Consider the following 19,280-nt stretch of genomic DNA (forward strand, 5'->3'; position numbering starts at 1 on the left):
GGCGGTTACAAGTCGTCTATAGAAAAGGTGTCGTTGTTCCGCGCTCCATCCGACCCTGTTCGCTTGAAGGCCTGGGCAAGGAACATCAAGAGAGACGTTGGAAAACGAAAGAGTGATGTTGGAAAACGAAAGGCTGACCACCTAACAGAAATTATTGATGAGCTATTGGATGATGGCAATTTGGAGTGTGCAGAATCTGTGTTGAAAACACAAGGCAAGCAGTTTGATCATGACAACTGTGTCGAAAAGCACAGTGACAGTAGATTAGTATATTATATAGCCGGTTATGTTGTCAGAAAGTCTTTAAAAAAATTTCCATGCCCAGAGTGTGCCTCTTGCCTTTGTATTTTGCCCCTACAAGCAGATTCTGATGTAAATTCTATACTAACCAGGCAGTTTGATCATGGGGGCTTGATCTACCCTTCCAAAACTGTTGAGGAGCTTGTTTGTAAAGTTGAGGACACATTTACTCTGTATTTCAGCAGGAATCAGCTTCATGCTGAAAGCATGGTCTGCTTTTTGCATTTCCTTCAGGGAGCGAAGCTTAAAGAAGTGGGTTGCAGTGAGCATGGGCGGTGTTTGACAACAAACATAATAAAGTTCTATGCACTGACGAGGCTGCACTTCTTTGCAAAAGCAAAGAACATGGAACGGAGCACTCAAAGAGAAAAACAGAAGCTCCTGAAAATGAGGCGATGCCAGTAGAATGACAGTCGCGAAAATGCTCCCTGCTTTTGTACATACCTACCTTCGTTGTGCAATAAAAAAAATAAAAAAAAATTGTAACATAGGTTTTGAAAGCGCTCCCCATACAGCGTTTTTGCGGACCATAGTGTGCAATTTTGTAAAGCTGCAATAAACTATATGCACAAGAAAAACGGAATGCATTCCATTTTCTCTCCATGCTTGTGGGCTGATTAGTGTCTCTTATCCCGTAGAAAAAAAAAATATATACCAACCCCATTTTATTACGGCCGCTTGCGTAGCTTCCGTCACTCTGGTTAAAATGGCAGCACAACAGGGACGAAGACAAGGCACATAGAAACACATGACAAGTGCACCGTCTAGTTTATGTGTGTCTTCATCTCTTACGCTGCCATCATAACCAGCTATGGGCGAACTAGCCCAAAACGAAGTTTTATTTCACCGCTCGTCACGATAAGCGTACTGGCCAATATTGTAAGGTTGACTAGCCCTCATAGATTATTGCGTGCCTGTTTTCTGAACTTGCAAATCGGCGGAAAGCGCCGGTCACTTGCGAGCGCCCGCTGCAAAGCGCGCCAGAGCCCGCAAGAGCAACCCGCCAGCGAGCGCTGGCGCCATCTGCCGGAGCATAGCAAAGTATTTCACGTCGGCACGCGCCTTCACGACACTAGGATAACCTTCTAGCCTCTATAGCTGTAGTGTCGAAGGTCGGGCAGACTTGGCTCTGGAAGTGCATTGCGGCTGCAAGCAGCAAGAAGCGATCGCTTGTCGCTGCTTCTTTGCTTCATCACGCCAGCATTCCTACAAAGTTTACCGTCAGTGAGATGTGTTCATGTTTGGCTTTGCACATGAGACCAAGTTTCTTAATTTACCAAGGAAGCGAACGTTTACTGTAATGTACACTGGCTATGCCACGTACAACTGCTTAATTATAGCTGTCTAGTAATTTGCTGTCGCAATCACTCCTTCGCTTTTCGGGTGAAATTGCAACATTTTTACTGTTAAATCCCAGTCAAAAATTCCAACAAGACCATGTCTGTTGGCTATGCGGAAATCTGGCCTATCGGCTTGTAGGTCTATATGCTTCTTAGCTTGTCGTTTTATTGGCCTCTTGGCATATTGGCCTGCTGGCTTATCAGCCTGTTGGTTTATCGGCGTGTTGGTTTATCAGCCTGTTGGTTTGTCGGCCTGTTGGCTTGTTGGCCTGTATGCTTATCGGCTTGTTGGAGCTCATGGCTAGGCCTATATATTAGGCCCGCACATACACAGCCTTATGTTATTTGGCAGAAAATAAGTCTTTCTCTGAATACCTGAAATTATTTTTATTTGCATCAAGTACAGGGTACAGCAAGTACACAATATTTCGCTCTGTGGCAGCAGCTTGCGCATCCCAGTATATACACAGGCAAATTTGCACTTTTGCAGCGAAGTTGTATATGACTAGCCAAAACCAAAATCCGTCTGTTTAATGTGCGCAGAAACTTCTCCGCCGGAACCCACGCGCACGCACGAAGAAACCAGGTACGAGAATTATAAGCAAAAGGTGAGAGAATGTGGCTGCCTTTATACAGCTGGATGAAGTAGGTACGCTCTCACACTGACAGCGTGGGAACTGGATATTGGAGGGAGGAAGCGGCAAGAGCTGCGCAGCCGTTAGTGACATCATTCTTTTTGTTGCAGTCGAGCACGCATGCCGCAGTTTCTCTGAGACTTCAACATGGGCAGGCCACGCATCATTACAAACTCCCAAACAGCAGGAAGCTTGCAAAGAACAGCGACGACAGCAACATCATGGGAGAGCTCGTATTCACTGTGGCGATGCGGCAGTCCGGGCACAAAACAAGCCTGAATGGCCGAGCGCAAGCAGCAACTGCATACCGAGGATCTGGCAGCCTACCAAGCCACACTAAATTGCCAAGCAGAACACAAGCAGCAATGAACTTTAATGAGCCGTAACTAGGCTGGTACGAATATTCGATATTTCCGAATAGTTCAACGAATAATGCGCTATTCGATATTCGCTTCGGTTCGAATTTTGTTATTCGGAAGTATTTGGCTCGAACGAATAGCCACACGCAGCAGGGAGAAGGCGTCTTCGAAAGTTTTGGTTTTGGATTCAATAATACTTTCCCCATCCCCCCCCCCAATCCAAACAAAGCCACGAAAACAGAACTATACTCAGAACAAAGGCATACAAAAACGCATCTCGTCGGTGTGGTGGTGCGGTCAATCGCGTTTATTGGGCGACTCTACCTCTGCCGCGGCGGCATTTGATCAATACCAGCCGCCTTGGACCACTCCAGAGAGCACCATGGGGGACTTGCATGTGGATAGCAACAGTCGATTTGGAACTTTTTTGTACAAATTCCACTGGGAACCGAAGCTCGATGTCTTAAATGCAAGGCAGTCCTGAAGACCCCGACAAGTACGACAACAACCCTAGCAACGCATTTAAAGAGACACGCGGACTTCCACAAGGACTACCAAGAGAAGCGGGAAGCAAGCGAAAGGCCATCCAAGCTCAAGGGGCAAGCAACCTAGACAAGTGGTCAACAGCCATCCATAGCCGACAGTTTCAAGACGAAAATGAAAGCGTCGGCCCCAAAAGCCCAACAGATGACAAAAATGATAGCTCGCTTCGTAGCTCATGGTATGCACCCCTACAACATTGTCGAAGAACCGGGTTTCCTCGACATGATGAAGTTCGCTATGCCGGATTATGCCGTGTCGTCTCGGACAACATTCTCGAGAGCCATTATTCCAGACCTCTACGCATCAAGCAAAGAGAAGGCAAAAAATAAGCTCGGGGACATTTTTGGAAGCGGAGTGGAGTCGCTTTCAATCACAACTGATGGTTGGACATTGCGGGCAAATGACAGCCTTGTTTGTGTAACTTGTCATGTCATGGACAGTGACTTTGTGCAACACGTGCATGCATTGGCTTGCACGGAGATGACAGACTCTTACACTGCAGAAAACCCGGAGCTATTTATCGCAGGTGTCATCGAGGAGTGGGAACTTCCAGCCCACGATACTGTGCCGATCTTCGTTGTTACAGATAATGGAAGGAGCTTTACTTCTGCAGTAGCGCGGTTGTCCTGGAGTGGTGTGCAGTGTTTCGGACGCACCCTTCAGTTTTGTGTGTCAGTGATGCCAAAAGAGAAGTGTCAGGGTTTTTGCAGCTCTGTGCTAAGGCCAGATCGATTGTGGCTAGATACAAACGGAGTGCCAAGGCCCGAGGACGGCTTCAGGAAATTGAGAGAAACATGCAGCTGGACCCTCTCAAGGTTATACAAGACGTCCCGATGCGATGGAACAGTGAGCATGCCATGATGGTCAGGCTCGTGAAGCTCCATACGGTCATCACTGTAGAACTTTCAGAATCTGACGCAGTTCCATACTTGAACGCAAGTGAGTGGAAGCTTATGAATGCAGCAGTGCAAGTCTCGAAGCCACTTGATCATGCCACAACTGAACTGCCTGGGGACAGATACCCCACGCTGTCACAAGTCATTCCCCTGTTGCTGTGTACCGAGGTGGTTCTAGCTAAACATGTTTCCGAATGTGGTGAGGCAGCATTGCTTGCCTTAAGCCTTTTGCGTAGCATCAAGACGAGGTTCCTTGATATTAAGATGTCACGACTTCCTGCATTGGCAATGTTGGCCGATCGTAGATGCAAAGATGTCTGTTATGCTGAACAACCCGCAAAGCAATGGACATTCACTCTACTCACAACAGCAGCAGAAGAGACTGAGCCAGTTGATCAACATGGTACAGCAACAAGTGAGAACAGCACCTGCTCTGCAGATCCATCAGGGGACTCTGTGTGGAGTGCTTTTACACACTTCAGTTCGCGTGCACATCATCAGTCAAGCCGTACAATCTCGGATGAGGTTGTTAGGTACTTGAAGGTCCCCTTCTTTCCCGGTCCGAAGACCCCCTTGTGTGGTAGAAAAGCAAGGGCAGCCATCTTTACCTAACCCTGGTTGCAGCTGCCCGTAGGTATCTTTCAATACCAGCCACCCAGACAAGAAGTGAAAGGCTTTTTTTGACTACAGGAGCCGTTGTAAGCTGCAGAAGGGAGCACCTCAAACCCCAGCATGTGGAACAGCTATAGTGTTTTTGCATGGAAATTTGTAGATTTTCGTAAATAATCAAGTTCTTTACTTTCCTTGAATAAATCCCAGACCTTAGCTCTCTGCCGTTTTCTTTCTTCGAAATTATTCAAGAATTACTATTCACTTCGAATTCGCTTCGAACCAAAAAAGCACTATTCACACAAGCCTAGCCGTAACATTAATGAACCATCAAAATTAACCCAGTGATAAAAATGGGGCCGCATGTTTCAGCTTCGCTGGTTAATTTATGTATGAAGTGCTTGGGCGGTGACTTTTACAGCGGACGGCTGTTAAGCTTTTCGAAAGTCTGTTTCGTGCCGACAGAAAACTCGGCTTAGCTGTGCGTCGCCGAGCCACGCAACCTCCTCACATCACACGTGTGCGTAGGGCGCAGTCTCGCCGCAGCATGCGTGCGCTTCACGTTCCCTCTCCCCATTCGAGGAGAAGCAAGTGTTCGCTTAGCCGTGACGTCACTGGTATGCTAGAAAGCTCCGAGCAGCTGGTGTGCTGACAGACATGTCACCTCTCTCATTTAGTGAACACGCGTGTACAGCTACCATGGAGCAATTGAAGAAAGGCAACACTCCCGAGGAAGAAGCCGCCTACAAGGAAGCTCGGCGCCCAGCTTAGCGGGACTACGATCGACGAAGGAGAGCCGATCCTGCCCATCGTGCCGAAGATGTGGTTCCCAGGGGGGAACTTATGGAAGCGTTGCGCATGACTATGATAAGAGGCACCCGCAGAAGCTCGTGTACGTTGGGCTAAGTTGTTGTACTGAGCTGGATAAGTTGTACCTCACCAACGCGGAGGGGGACTTCAAGTTTCACCACTGTTCCACCAATGCCGATTCCAGCCTCGCTGAGGAATTTGAGCGACTCAAGAAGTACCCGCTTCAGACGATTAGCCGAGCCTGCCAAGCTGCGTGTGACCAGGTCAGCGACGAGTTTACGATCGCTTCGCCGAGCATTATTAGGTTGATACAGAGCCATGCGGTGGATGTGAACCACAACGAATTGCTGCGGAAGGCCACTGTGATCTGCTTTATCGAAACGTGGAACTGCCGCATGCAGATAGACGAAAAATCTATGGGCACTTTGCTGAGGTAGGCGAAAGCCTTTCTGTGACTGCCTCTGTTGCTGTTGTGCCTTGTTGTTGCTGTTGCTGGAGCTTGTTTTGAAGGCATTGTTGTCGCTTGCATTCTACCTCTTCAGCCTTCATCCCAGGAGACCGGTTGAGTCGCTTCAGTCTCATCCGTTCATTGGCTTTCAACGTTCTTGTGTTGGGAGACTCTGAAAGATGCTGTTTCTCCTTGAATGTTGTTGCTGAGCCTGCCACGACTTGCGCTTTCGCTTCTCCTGTTTTGGAGGCTACGCCAAGAGACGCGGCTCACTTCATGTGCATGGTCGTACTGTGTCGAGTCGCCTTCGGAGGCTACACCAAGCTGAAGGAACGTTGCCCTGGTAGCACGATGGTTGGTAGCCATCTTCCTGTATAGGAGCATGTTGCAACGAATTCTGATACTGAGTGTCACCCTTGATTTTTGGGAGCTTGAGCTCACAGGCCCTATGCCGATATAGGTGTAACAGGTTCAGCTCTGTTTCGGTCCCAGAAGGGACCGAACGAGCATCCACTTCGAGTACACATGCTACACATGCAGCTGAGCTGATCATCCCTGAGGGGCTCGGATCTATGCGGTGGTCTAAGTGACTCCAGGTGGAGCACCGTTATAGCTGGAGACCACACTGTTCACCACAGTGATCACTAGGCCATGTTGGCCAAGATCAGTAAGAAGCCGACTTGGGATGAGGCTACCATGCGGCGGGGCGATTCGCTAAATGCAATCATGGAGAATTGGGTGCATGGCTACAAGTGTGCCACGCCTTGCCTCTCTAATCTACAGGTGCAGCCTGGGCAGCTGGCTGAGTAGTGGGACAATGACATCATGGAAGTCTACAATGGCGAAGATGCGCTTGCTGAAGACCTGCCGTTTGCCCATACCCGGTCGGACGCCGAGGACGAGGACCGGATCAACGATGCTGACTGGTACTGGAGCACTGTACATAAGATGTGGAGCATGTACTGCAGCTTGCATGCATGTGACTTGCTGAAGCTTGTGTGGCTTACCGGCCTGGACGTGTATGACGTCGCCAGAAATCGGCAAAACTTGACAAATCTTGGAGACACTTAGTAAGCATAGTTAAGCTATGCATAACCTCATAAGACATTAGCAAAACCTACCAACGATTGGTATGAGCCCATCCAAGCCATACATAACATCACCGAACATAGCAAAAGGTATCAACACTTAGTGTGAACCTAGCCAGGCCATGCACAACCTTGCAAAACTTAGCAACACTTAGTATGAACCTACGTGAGTCATGTATAACCTCGCAAAACTTAGCAAAACTTAGCAAAAGCTGGAAGTAGCTCCGCTGTGACCCAGCCTTGCACCACTAGTGCAAACTGCCCACATTTTTTTTAAAGTGCGGAGAACTTAGGGGCCCGAGATCCTATCCGCCCGATGTCGGTGGGTGTCACGCACCCACGCTGGTATCGAAACTAGTCGAGGGAGGGCCCCACAGCCTCTTTGAATAGACCCCAGAAACAAAGAGCCAGTCTTTCCCACCATGGACCCCGAACAGCTGGCACAGATCGAGTGCCAACGAGCGTTTGCACGCGAAAGACAGCGGTGCCAGAGGGCCGATTCGTCGGTGCAACAGCGTGAAGCAGAAGCCAACGAAGAGAGCCCATAGATCTCGTCCTCGCGGACTTTAAAATGGATGCACTAGAAGACCCATTGGCATTTCACTTCACTGACCACAAAGCAGTAATAGTGAAAGGAAAACACAACCCTGCACTTGGCACTATGCGTATGAACTCCAAGAGGATGAAACAATGCAACAAGACTACTCTTCAAATCAACAAGACAATGCGAAATCATGGCGTCAAAGAAGAAAGGGGAAACCATATGAGAAAATGTACACACACTTTGCCAGTGAAAAGCCAAATGTAAATAAATGTACATATGTACAAAGTTTAAACAATGTCTACTGTCGTTACTAAATGTACTAAAATTACAAAAAATCAAATCTAAAGTCAACTTCAAGTAACCAATGAAAATAAACAATGCATAAACATGACAAAATAACAGATAAACAAAAGCAAGACGCAAAAAGAAAAGCTAAACATAGAAAAACAAAAGCAAATCACAAATAGAAGATGAACACAAGGTGCTGACAACAATAACGCAAGGGAAACACTGGCAAATCACTGCTCCTCACTTACGACAGCTTTCATGTTGAGTGGAACAGCATCCATTATTTAAATACCAGGCAAAAAACTGTGTCAACTGATATGCTACACAACGTACACTCCAAAATGCTATCTTTCTGCAAAATTTGAGCAAGAACAGTGCACCGGTGTGCACAAAGAATTTTTTTGAACGTACAGTAATCACTCGTTATAACGAAATTGCTTTACTTGAAATATCGCTTTATTCAAAATTTCTTCTATTCCCGACCCAAACGCATGCATTTTAAGCCGCATTACTTGAAGCGCATGAAGAGCTTGACCCGTTTAGAGTGAAGTGGCGAGCAGAGGTATCGCCGCCGCCGAACAGTGGTGACCTTTTGTGCATGCAGTGTCATATTAATGCTGCCAACGAATTTGCCTCATGCAGGCACAGAACAGGCCACAAAAGTACACAACCCATGACGTATGACTTCCTAGTAATGGGCACCAACCGACTGCTGAGTGCTCCCACCTGTTTACTGCAGAGCGAATGGAAGCTGTCAAATTCCATGGAGCACCAAGCCTGAACCGTTAACCTCGGTCGTAATCGCATCGCAGGTGTCCTCCGTGGTAGAATCCACACAAAAATAAAGTTTTCCTGACGCTTTGCGATGCCAGAAAACCGTGGTCTCTTGGATGCCAAAAAGTGTCTTAAAAAACCGCAGGCATACTTATTGCGCCGTCGCATTCCATGGGGTGCGCTCAATAAGCAAATTTTTACCGCTCTAAAGAGCACTTCAGGCACTGAAATGTGCCAAGAAACACAAAAGAAGTGTCCCTCCCATTATAATTAGTGCCATGTTCGACGTGAGGAGCTACGTTAACAAACCAGGAGGACAACTCCGGGGAAGCCAGTCTAGAAATTCCCTCGCCGCTAGCCATAATCTGCCTGCACTGCGATAAAACACCGCCCCTAGCTTCATTGCACTTGTGACGGTGCAAATGTACCGATAACTTGCCAAAAATACAAAAAATATAAGCATTGTCAGTGATGAGTCAGGCTGTCAACATGGCAATTCAACGCAAAGCTGGCGTTTCCACAGCGATTTTTTTGAGCCGGTCATACTCGATTCGCACCATCCGAATTTAGACAGTCTAAATTTGTGGTAGGGTCATTGAATTTTGTTTCTAGACATTTGTCAATGGCGCTGATGCAACGGTGTGCAAACACCAACACTTGAACCGTGGAATTAGCAGAGTTTCGTCGACAACGGTGCGCCGAAAAACTCTCGTTTTGCAAACTTCACGGCTACACACCTCGGAAGAAAACTGCACAGTGATCATGCAAAGCCTCTACTGCTAAACCATTCAGTTTTCACAATTGCACTGCATACCCACAATGAGCGCTAATTGTTTTTTGAGCACAACAAACACAGCCTCAGGCTCGAGCCACGGCATTTGCGGCGCTTTCCAGCGCGATACTCTCGTAGTCTTCCGTGACCAGGGGTTGCTCGTGCCCGGTAAGAAGTTGAAACAGCCAAACCTCACTGCCTTTTCTGCACCTGAATAAAGTTTAGCTTCACTGAATACATTGTATTTAGACTTTTTCGCAGTTGTGGTGCAATTAAAGCTCGACTGCTTTAGCTTTTCTCGAGTGGTCGCTTCTATCGAATTTTTTCACCTTCCCACTGATTCGTTATAAAGAAGGATTACTGTACGCAGTGAAATATGTCGGACCCTGTACTACAACCTGCAGCACACAAAGTTGGTTGGAATGGCTCAGGGAGGGTGCAGGCGTCAACCTGCTGCAGGTGGGTGGTGGGACCCTGGCGGCACAAAGGATTATATGCGCCGGATGTCACCCAGCTTCTGTGCAAGGTGCCTGCGCACGTCCTTGAGCCTCTTGCTCTGGGTGTCTTTAGGCACATCGCTGCCCATGTATATGCTGAAGAGAGCTGCAAGTAAAAAGCAAATAGTGAATTCAAAAACATGTTTTAAGAAACTCGGTTGGAATCTACATGCAGTGGAACCACGATTATACGACTTTCTTGGGACCGCGAAAAAGCGTCCTAAAATGCACGCATCGTAAAATCAAAACATAAATTATGCCTACAAAAATACTACTTATTTTGCGCGACGGATTTACGAGAAACTTCAATGTCAACTATTAACATACTCTGCAGGGCTTGGAAACCCAAATTACCAAGAAAGTAAATGCGATAAGAATTGATACTGCAGTGCAGGTACCAATCATACTTCATTCAAACGAACCTTTACGTTCTCCACTGCCCACTGCCGCGATTTCTGCCAGCCGGCACAAATTTTAATAAATAGTTGGTAAGTTTCTTTTGGACCTTGTTTGATCCATGAACCAAGAGCTTTCGCTCGAGTTGGGCAACGTCCAATAGGAGGTCCTCTGGGGTGTCGTGTGAACAGATGAAGTTCTGGATGCCGTCTATGTGTTGTAGTACTTCGGCAAATGTGGTAGGCACAGGCACGGCATCTGTCCTGTTTCATTTTTTAAAGCAATCCAGCCACCCGTTCGGTGCCTGAAAGTCGTCGATGCCCAGACGCAATGCCACAAGGTCCGCCTTTTCCTTTAGAATGGCGCCGCCACGTTGATCACAGAGCTCCGTGCTTGATGCAGCCACTTGACGAAAACTTTTTCTAACTTCTCACGCTGTCCTTCTTTTGCCGCTTTCCGCTTCAGCTCGAACTTGTTGGCATTCTGCCATATCACCGCTTTGTTGGCCAGGATCATCTTGAGTGAAGATTCGGGTATCTTAAGGTCCCAGGCAATGCTGGCTTTCGTGGCTCCATGCTGCTTTTCCGCTTCCTCGATAATATTCAGCTTATCGCCGAGCGACAGAACTGTCCGCTTTCTGGACATCATGCGTCGCGTTGCTCCCCACAACTCAAAACCTCCACTGAACGCTGGTTGCTAGGATTACAACGAAGAACACGTGCGATAAACCTAGGCCTCTCCGCGCTACCTAGTCGGCGATCTGCTGCTGGAAAACTGGAAGGAGAGAAATGCTTCCCCAACGCGACGAGAGGTGACGCCGCGAGAAGAGTGGGAGAAAGTGATTGTGGAAAAGAAAAGGCACTATTTCAGCACAGCGGACGTCGCGGCCGGCTGCTAGTTGAGCGTTTTCTTGCGTGCACCACTGTTGTTTGCCTACTTAGTATACAGGCTGTCATTCACTTGTTTCGTGACTGTATCGGTTCTACCGATTCTCTGCCTCCACTCCCTACATCCTCTCTGTCATTATATTTAGCACCCCTCCTGACAGTTGCACGTTAGTAGCTTCTGCAATGCTTTTGCAAAGGGATCACACATAATTACAGCTGTCAAGAGGGTATTGTGATGACGCCCACGGAGTTCCCGAGGCCATTGTGCACATGCGACACAATGGGAAGATCCCAACGAGTTCTTGAGTGATAAACAGCACAGCTAAACAAAACACACTGAAAGCTCTTTTTATTGGCAAAGCTTAGTAAACCTAACACATGCAAGGTGCTTCGTGGTCCAATACTTCAGCATACTGAATTTCTATGATTTATGAACATTGCATGGTTTGAAAATCTGAATAAGTGAACTGCGCCCCAGTTGCCAATAATAAGTCCGCCACCCCAGTTGCAACAGTAGTTCACTGAAGCAGGAGTTATAGCAAATTACAACATTTCACTGCATGTCACTGTATAAGATCTATATACACTATGTTGCAAACCTTTTAGTGAGGCCACTTTCTCTGGGGTTAACGCAGGCCTTGGTTTGGTCTCCCCCAATGCACGCGACTTGTTGGAAAGTGTTCCCGTCACACTGCGGCTCCTCTGTTGTTTGGGCGTCCAAAAAACATTCGTGGCCATGCGGCAAAATAATGAATCCGTCGGGGACCGGAACAGTGTGTCCCAAGCCTTCTTCTCTAGCCATTTACCACTCCCTGCATAGAGCTGTAATATGAAGAATTACATTGGGCATTACGTTTCTGCAAGTGGAATGAACACAATCTAGTATACACTTACAAAGCATGTGTTGCATACGCCTGTGTCGGTGGACATCACATCCTACATGTGTGAGTTTTGGCAATTCACATTTCTGAATTTTCTTAAATGTGAGCCCACCAGTGAAATAGCACAAACAATACATTGTTAAAAAAAATTTCCTGCATGACTTTAAGGCCAAGGGCAAAGAAATTTCGACTACATAAGAAGCATAGCTTAATATAGCCTAGCCAGGCAAAATTTGACATTTGAAATACAAGTGAAAAGAACCGCTAACAAAAAATATGCTTGATCCCTTATTAATACAAATCGATTAAGCATGAACTGAAACATGTCTTCACAGAAGCTGTTGCATGTTTATTGTACATGAAGAATTAAGTTGCAAGTTGCCATCAGTGGCACCCCACCACTGCACAGAGATCCACGCAAGCGAACGTTGTGGAACAACTCGCGACCCAAAGACACTGCATTGCATACCCCAGAGCAATGCGCAGATCCGCCATAAAACATAGGTGTTTGCAAAACCATACAAGCAAAACTGAATGGGTTTTTAGTAAATCACTTCGTGAACTCGCACTCCGCCGCAACGAAAGGCACACAATTTGCGGGTCGGTGGCCCAGGGGTGTAGCCGGGGGGCGGGGGGAGGCCTTAAGGGGCTTCAGCCCCCCCCCCCAATTTTCTCGTGCTGTCATGCGCTGCCGACCAAAACAACCCCCGGCGCTGGAAATCATGCTCGATTTTGCCTAGAATGTCCCTTTCATATTCAAAAAGACATTTTAGCACGAAAATTGCGAAATCGGGCTGGATTTCGTGGCAACGCCGATGCACCGGAAGTCACATATCATAACGCAAGGAGCTCCAACCGAGCACGAAGTTTCAAAGGCGTTTGGATGGCGAGCGGGCTCGTCGCGGCATCTCGCGGAGGCCGCGGAATCTAGGGAGCGCTTGGATTTCAATTCTGAAACTTTAAGTGCATACGGTTATCGTAAACTTTTGATGCGAAAGGTGGATTGACGTTTCCAAAGTCGTGCTTTAGATTTTCAATTCCTGAACAATGTTGGTTTCATGTTATGAACATTTGATGCCAAAGGTGCATTAGCTTTTCTAAAGTCATACATCGGACCATACGAGACAAACCAAATCAATACACTATCAGACAAGTTGACAAAGCATGCATCGAAGTCCGATAAGACAAGGCATTGTGGTAGTTCATTAGTGCCGTCATGTCACAGAAAAGAATATCAGCATTTTCACCTGCGCCAAAGAATCCATGTCAAGACACTAAAGCCAGCAAAGGTAACTACGTTCTAATTTATTTATCTATGTGAACGTCTATTCGTGAGGACACATTGAGCCTCTTCTTTTTCTCTTTTGTTCTCGCAACCCGCGGGCTGCCGCACCAGCCAGAGCGCATGCGTTTTTGTCGTGCTACATCGACCAGCGCGCAGCGCACTTCGATGCGCGTTCGTTTTTTTCTGGACGAGTGGATTTTCACCAGGCAGAGTTTCGGACACTTTCTCGCTAGCAGCTGAGAAACAAAAACAATGCGTGCTCGCTCGCCGAAGTCGGGAGTCGACGAATTGCAACACGTTCACTTGAGCACAACCTCTCCATAAAATTTTGTCTCGTTGGGGTAGGATACCTAGCACTATGTGTATGGTTCTCTGTGGACCAAGCGTCGCACGTTTTCTTCAATATTCCTTCGGTAGCCACACTAGGTGCCCAAAGTAGGCATTCGATTGTAGCCAACACGCTTTCCTTTGCGTAATTTCATTTCGGCGGCCCCCACTCCACAAACGAAAAAAAAAAAACACATTGTTGCGGCGCAGCGAATTGTCGCATGGGGAAAGTTCGATTTTACTTCTTCTTTTGCAGAAAGTAAAGGGCCACGAGACGCTTCAGTTGCCGGAGAGTTCGATTTTATTACTTCTTCTTTTGTGGAAAGTAATGGGCCACAGGACGCTTCAGTTGCTAGATACTCATATTATTGGGATAGCAGTTATATGGACACGCCAGGCGCATTCCTGCTGCCGCCGTCGCCCTCATGTTCCATATAAAGTCCAGGGGTACTAACATTGTGACCGCGCACAGCATGCTGTATGTGCGAGTGAAAGAATAATGGGGGTGAGGGGATAGGTGAGCCGACGATGGTGGTTCAGTCTTGTGTGCGCAAGGGAGAAAAGCCGGAAGGAAGCGTACCACCTTTCGTCGTGCACGATACATATGGGGAGCGGAGGGAGCGGGGGCTGTGATCTGTGAATATGTGGTTGCGCAACATGTTTATTTGCCTTATTTGACACATCATATACAGTGACTTTCTCTTAGATACGTAGATTTATTGAAGACTTGTACGTATATCTAAATTTCTTGTTGCAAGATCTTGTGTGTGTTTGTGTGCAAGCATGTGGAAAGGCGTTGTTGACCTTTTTTTTCGATCGTCAGGGGCTATTATTGATCGAAGTTGCTAAATCTGGAGAGACTATCAATTGTTTCCGATATTGTGAAACGTCGGATTGTGACACTTTTTTGCCCTTTATCAAGCTGTATCTTTACATTTGTATCATCATCATCAGCCTGGCTACACCCACTGCAGGGCAAAGGCCTCTCCCATACTTTTACAACTACCCCGGCCATGTGCTAATTGTGGCCATGCTGTCTCTGCAAACTTCTTAATCTCATCTGCCCACCTAACATTCTGCCGCCCCCTGCTACGCTTCCCTTCTCTTGGAATCCAGTCCGTAACCCTTAATGAGCATTAGTTATCTTCCCTCCTCATTACATGTCCTGCCCATGCCCATCTCTTTTTCTTGATTCAACTAAGATGTCATTAACTTGCGTTTGTTCCCTCACCCAATCTGCTCTTTTCTTATCCCTTAACGCTACACCCATAATTCTTCTTTCCATAGTTCGTTGCGTCGTCCTCAATTTAAGTAGAACCCTTTACGTAAGCCTCTAGGTTTCTGCCCCGTAGGTGAGTACTGGTAAGACGCAGCTGTTATACACTTTTATTTTGAGGGATAATGGCAACCTGCTGTTCATGATCTGAGAATGCCTGCCAAACGCACCCCAGGTCATTCTTATTCTTCTGATTATTTTAGTCTCATGATACGGATCCGCTGTCACTACCTGCCCTAAGTAGATGTATTCCCTTACCACTTCCAGTGCCTCACTACCTATCGTAAACAGCTGTTCTCTTCTGAGACTGTTAAACATTACTTTAGTTTTCTGCAGATTAATTTTCAGACCCACCCTTATGCTTTGCCTCTCCAGGTCAGTGAGCATGCACTGCGATTGGTCCCCTGAGTTACTAAGCAATGCAATATCATCAGCGAATTGCAAGTTACTAAGGTATTCTCCATTTCCTTTTATCCCCAATTCTTCCCACTCCAGGTCTCTGAATACCTCCTGTAAACACGCTGTGAATAGCATTGGAGAGATCATATCTCCCTGCCTGACGCCTTTCTTTATTGGGATTTTGTTGCTTTCTTTATGGAGGACTACGGTGGCTGTGGAGCCGCTATAGATACCTTTCAGTATTTTTACATACAGCTCGTCTACACCCTGATTCCGTAATGCTTGCACGACTGCTGAGGTTTTGACTGAATCAAACGCTTTCTCGTAATCAATGAAAGCTACATATAAGGGTCGGTTATAATCCGCCCATTTCTCTATCACCTGATTGATTGTGTGAATATGGTCTATTGTTGAGTAGCCTTTACGAAATCCCACCTGGTCCTTTGGTTGACAGAAGTGTAAGGTGTTCCTGATTTTATTTGTGATTACCTTGGTAAATACTTTGTAGGCAACGGACAGTAAGCTGATCGGTCCATAATTTTTCAAGTGTTTGGCGTCCTCTTTCTTATGGATTAAGATTATGTTGGCGTTCTTCCAAGATCCGGTACGCTGGAGGTCATGAGGCATTAGGTATACAGGGTGGCCAGTTTTTCTAGAACAATCTGCCCACCATCCTTCAACAAATCTGCTGTTACCTGATCCTCCCCAGCTGCCTTCCCCCTTTGCATAGCTCCCAAGGCTTTCTTTACTTCTTCCAGCGTTACTTGTGGGATGTCAAATTCCTCTAGACTATTCTATCTTCCATTAGCATCGTGGGTGCCACTGATACTGTATAAATCTCTATAGAACTCCTCAGCTACTTGAACTATCTCATTCATATTAGTAATGATATTGCCGGCTTTGTCTCTTAACGCATACATCTGATTCTTGCCTATTCCTAGTTTCTTCTTCACTGCTTTTAGGCTTCCTGTTCCTGAGAGCATGCGCAATTCTATCCATATTGTACTTCCTTATATCAGCTGTCTTACGCCTGTTGATTAACTTGAAAAGTTATACCAGTTCTATTCTAGCTGTGGGGTTAGAGGCTTTCATACATTGGCGTTTCCTAATCAGAACTTTCGTCTACTGTGATAGCTTACCGGTATCCTGTCTAACCAAGTTACCACAGACTTCTATTGCACACTCCTTAATGGTGCCCATAAGATTGTCATTCATTGCTTCAACACTAAGGTCATCTTCCTGAGTTAAGGCCAAATACCTGTTCTGTAGCTTGATCTGGAATTCCTCTGTTTTCCCTCTTACCGCTAACTCATTGATCGCCTTCTTATGTACCAGTTTCTTCCGTTCCCTCCTCAAGTCTAGGCTAATTCGACATCTTACCATCCTATGGTCACTGCAGCGCACCTTGCTGAGCACGTCCACATCTTGTATGATGCCAGGGTTAGCACAGAGTATGAAGTCTATTTTATTTCTAGTCTCACCATTCGGGCTCTTCCACGTCCACTTTCGGCTACCCTGCTTGCAGAAGAAGGTATTCATTATCTGCATATTCTTCCATTCTGCAAACTCTACTAATAACTCTCCCCTGCTATTCCTAGAACTTATGCTATATTCCCCCACTGACTTGTTGCCATGACTTGTCACTGACTTGACTCGCATTTGTATATACTATTGTATCTTCGCATTTTTAATGTACGAAGGCGAGTCAAATGAAAGTGAGCCAACACTCCCTGAGCAATAATGGTTCGGTTCATTATCTGCGAGGCATGCAAGTGGCACAGATGCATTTTTTTATTTACAAAAATGACACGCAAGTGTGAGGATCAAGGATCTTTAATGCTCTGATACACTGGGTTGAACATGCTTCTGTGACATAATGGTCACTCCAAAAGTTGAACAGCATGGAGTTGTGAGAATTTTGACAGATGAAGATGTCCCCCTCCCCCCCCCCAAAAAAAAAAATTAGTCACCATATGGCTGCCGTGTACGTTGAACATTGCATTTCATTGGTCACTGTGAAGCATTGGAGCAAACGGTTCAAAGAAGGACAAAAAAGTTGCAAAGACAATCCAAGACCGGGCCAAGGCAACCATGCAATCACCCCCAACACAATTGCAAAGGCTGGTTAGACAAGAACGGAGGATAAGCATAGATGAATTGGCGGGGCGTGTGAACATCAGCCAAGGTCGGGTCACACCATAATTCATGAACATCTCGGTTATCGGCTCTTGTGTGTGGAATGCATGCACAAGATTTTGAAATGCTACCAAAAGACAAAGTGGTTCGGTGCTGCCTTAATTCATCTAAACCGGTATCACGATGAGGGTGAAGACTTTTCGTCTGCAATTGTGAACAGAGACGAATCATGGTGCCAGTACTACAAGCCTGAAACACGACATCAAAGCTTACAGTGGAAGCATTTGAATTCACCACCCCCAAGAACAGCAAAGGCCGTCATTCCTGCCAGAAAGCTGTTGTTGACTTTTTTTTTTTGATCGTCAAGGGCCATGATTGATAAAATTTGCTATACCTGGAGAGGCGATCAATTGTTTCCGATATTGTGAAACGTCGGATCGGCTGCATGTCACAATGAAGAACAAACAACGTGGGAAATTGAGGAATGGGGTCATCTTGCTCTACGACAATTCCCGTTCCCACATCGCTGATGTGGTTAACACAAAACTGGCAAAGTTCAAGTGGGAAACAGTGCAACATCCGTCATACAGCCCAGACCTGTCGCCTTGCGACTTCCACATTTTGGAGCATTTGAAAAAACAGATTCGTGTCGGACGATGACATGAAAGAGTCAGTTACAGATTTTTTTGAAGCAGTGGGACAAATGTTTAAATGGTCATGGAGACTACATTTAAATAAAGTACCCTGTTTGTCATATATTCGCATTGGTTCACTTTCATTTAACTCGCCCTCGTATATTAATGCAGAACGCCTGCTTTTTATATGTACTCTCTGTTGTGACTATAATTTCAGAGCAATTACTCACAATTGACGACCGGTGACAGCTGCTCCTGCACAATACATTCTAACAAAGGACAGCATCATTGAGATTTTTCGCTGGTCGTTGCATATGTACAAAAATGTAAACAAGGTTCATAAATGATAGAGAGAGAGAGATGCTAATGAGGGAAAGGCAGGGAGGGTAACAAAGTTTTATAACAATATTTGTCAACTTGTTCATTTCACGGCCTTTATGTGTTTCATATTAGCAGCATGCACTGCTTTGCTGGTTCCAAACTGATATAGCTCTAAAGTTCGTCTGATATTTGCTTTACTTATTAAATATACAGAAAACATGGAAGCATTGATATCAGTTATTTCGGGCACAATTTTGAGACCTACGAGTATGTTCTTTTATAAAAAAAATACATATTTTACTTGTGTTGATAGTGCATACCTCTCAAGGATTCGTTTGCAGCATCCTTGACAATGGCAACGCAGTTATTATTAATGTTTAATGTATTTCATCCCTCGACAATTTCTATAAGGAGGAGGCCAAGCTGCAAAGTGAGCCCCCCCCCCCCCCCCCCCCCCCCCCGAACGAAATTTCTGGCTATGCCACTGCAGTGGCCGTGTTGCAGGTTTGCTTGGCGTGTGGTGTCCTGTTGGCAAGTGACGTCCAGCTGCCGAGTCGCTGCTCAAAGGTACAAGCATTTTGGTCCAGCTCCGTAGTGTTTTGGGCAGTTGCAATGCGCTTAGCTTCAGGAATGCGAGTAGCAGATTTAGCAAACCTGTTCTGATTCACGCTGGCATGTCTCTCGCCAGACCAAAGCGAGATTTGCTTGTTGACATAGTGACCTTTCTGCACGGCTTAGTGCAGCAGTTTTCTTAGTTGGTGCCATTGCAAGCAAAGCAGTAGGTGACGTGTAAGCACGGCCGATGCATGTTGAAGCTGCACTCCGTAGGCGATG

General features: G+C 46.3%; 1 protein-coding gene across 3 annotated transcripts in view; it reads right to left on the reverse strand.

Moving 5' to 3' along the window:
* Positions 1-2,012: 2,012 nt before the first annotated feature.
* Positions 2,013-19,280, reverse strand: part of LOC142590452 (uncharacterized) — a 101,985-nt gene continuing 84,717 nt past the window's right edge. For all 3 annotated transcript variants that reach the window (XM_075702574.1, XM_075702575.1, XM_075702572.1), the window contains 2 exons: positions 11,786-12,008; positions 2,013-10,009 (listed from right to left, as the gene is read on the reverse strand). In XM_075702574.1, coding sequence (XP_075558689.1) covers positions 9,897-10,009; positions 11,786-12,008 — 336 coding nt within the window. In that variant the 3' untranslated portion in view covers positions 2,013-9,896. The remainder of the gene's footprint in view (positions 10,010-11,785; positions 12,009-19,280) is intronic.

The sequence above is a fragment of the Dermacentor variabilis genome, chromosome 8 (assembly GCF_050947875.1).
Source record: "Dermacentor variabilis isolate Ectoservices chromosome 8, ASM5094787v1, whole genome shotgun sequence".
Classification (NCBI taxonomy): domain Eukaryota; kingdom Metazoa; phylum Arthropoda; class Arachnida; order Ixodida; family Ixodidae; genus Dermacentor; species Dermacentor variabilis.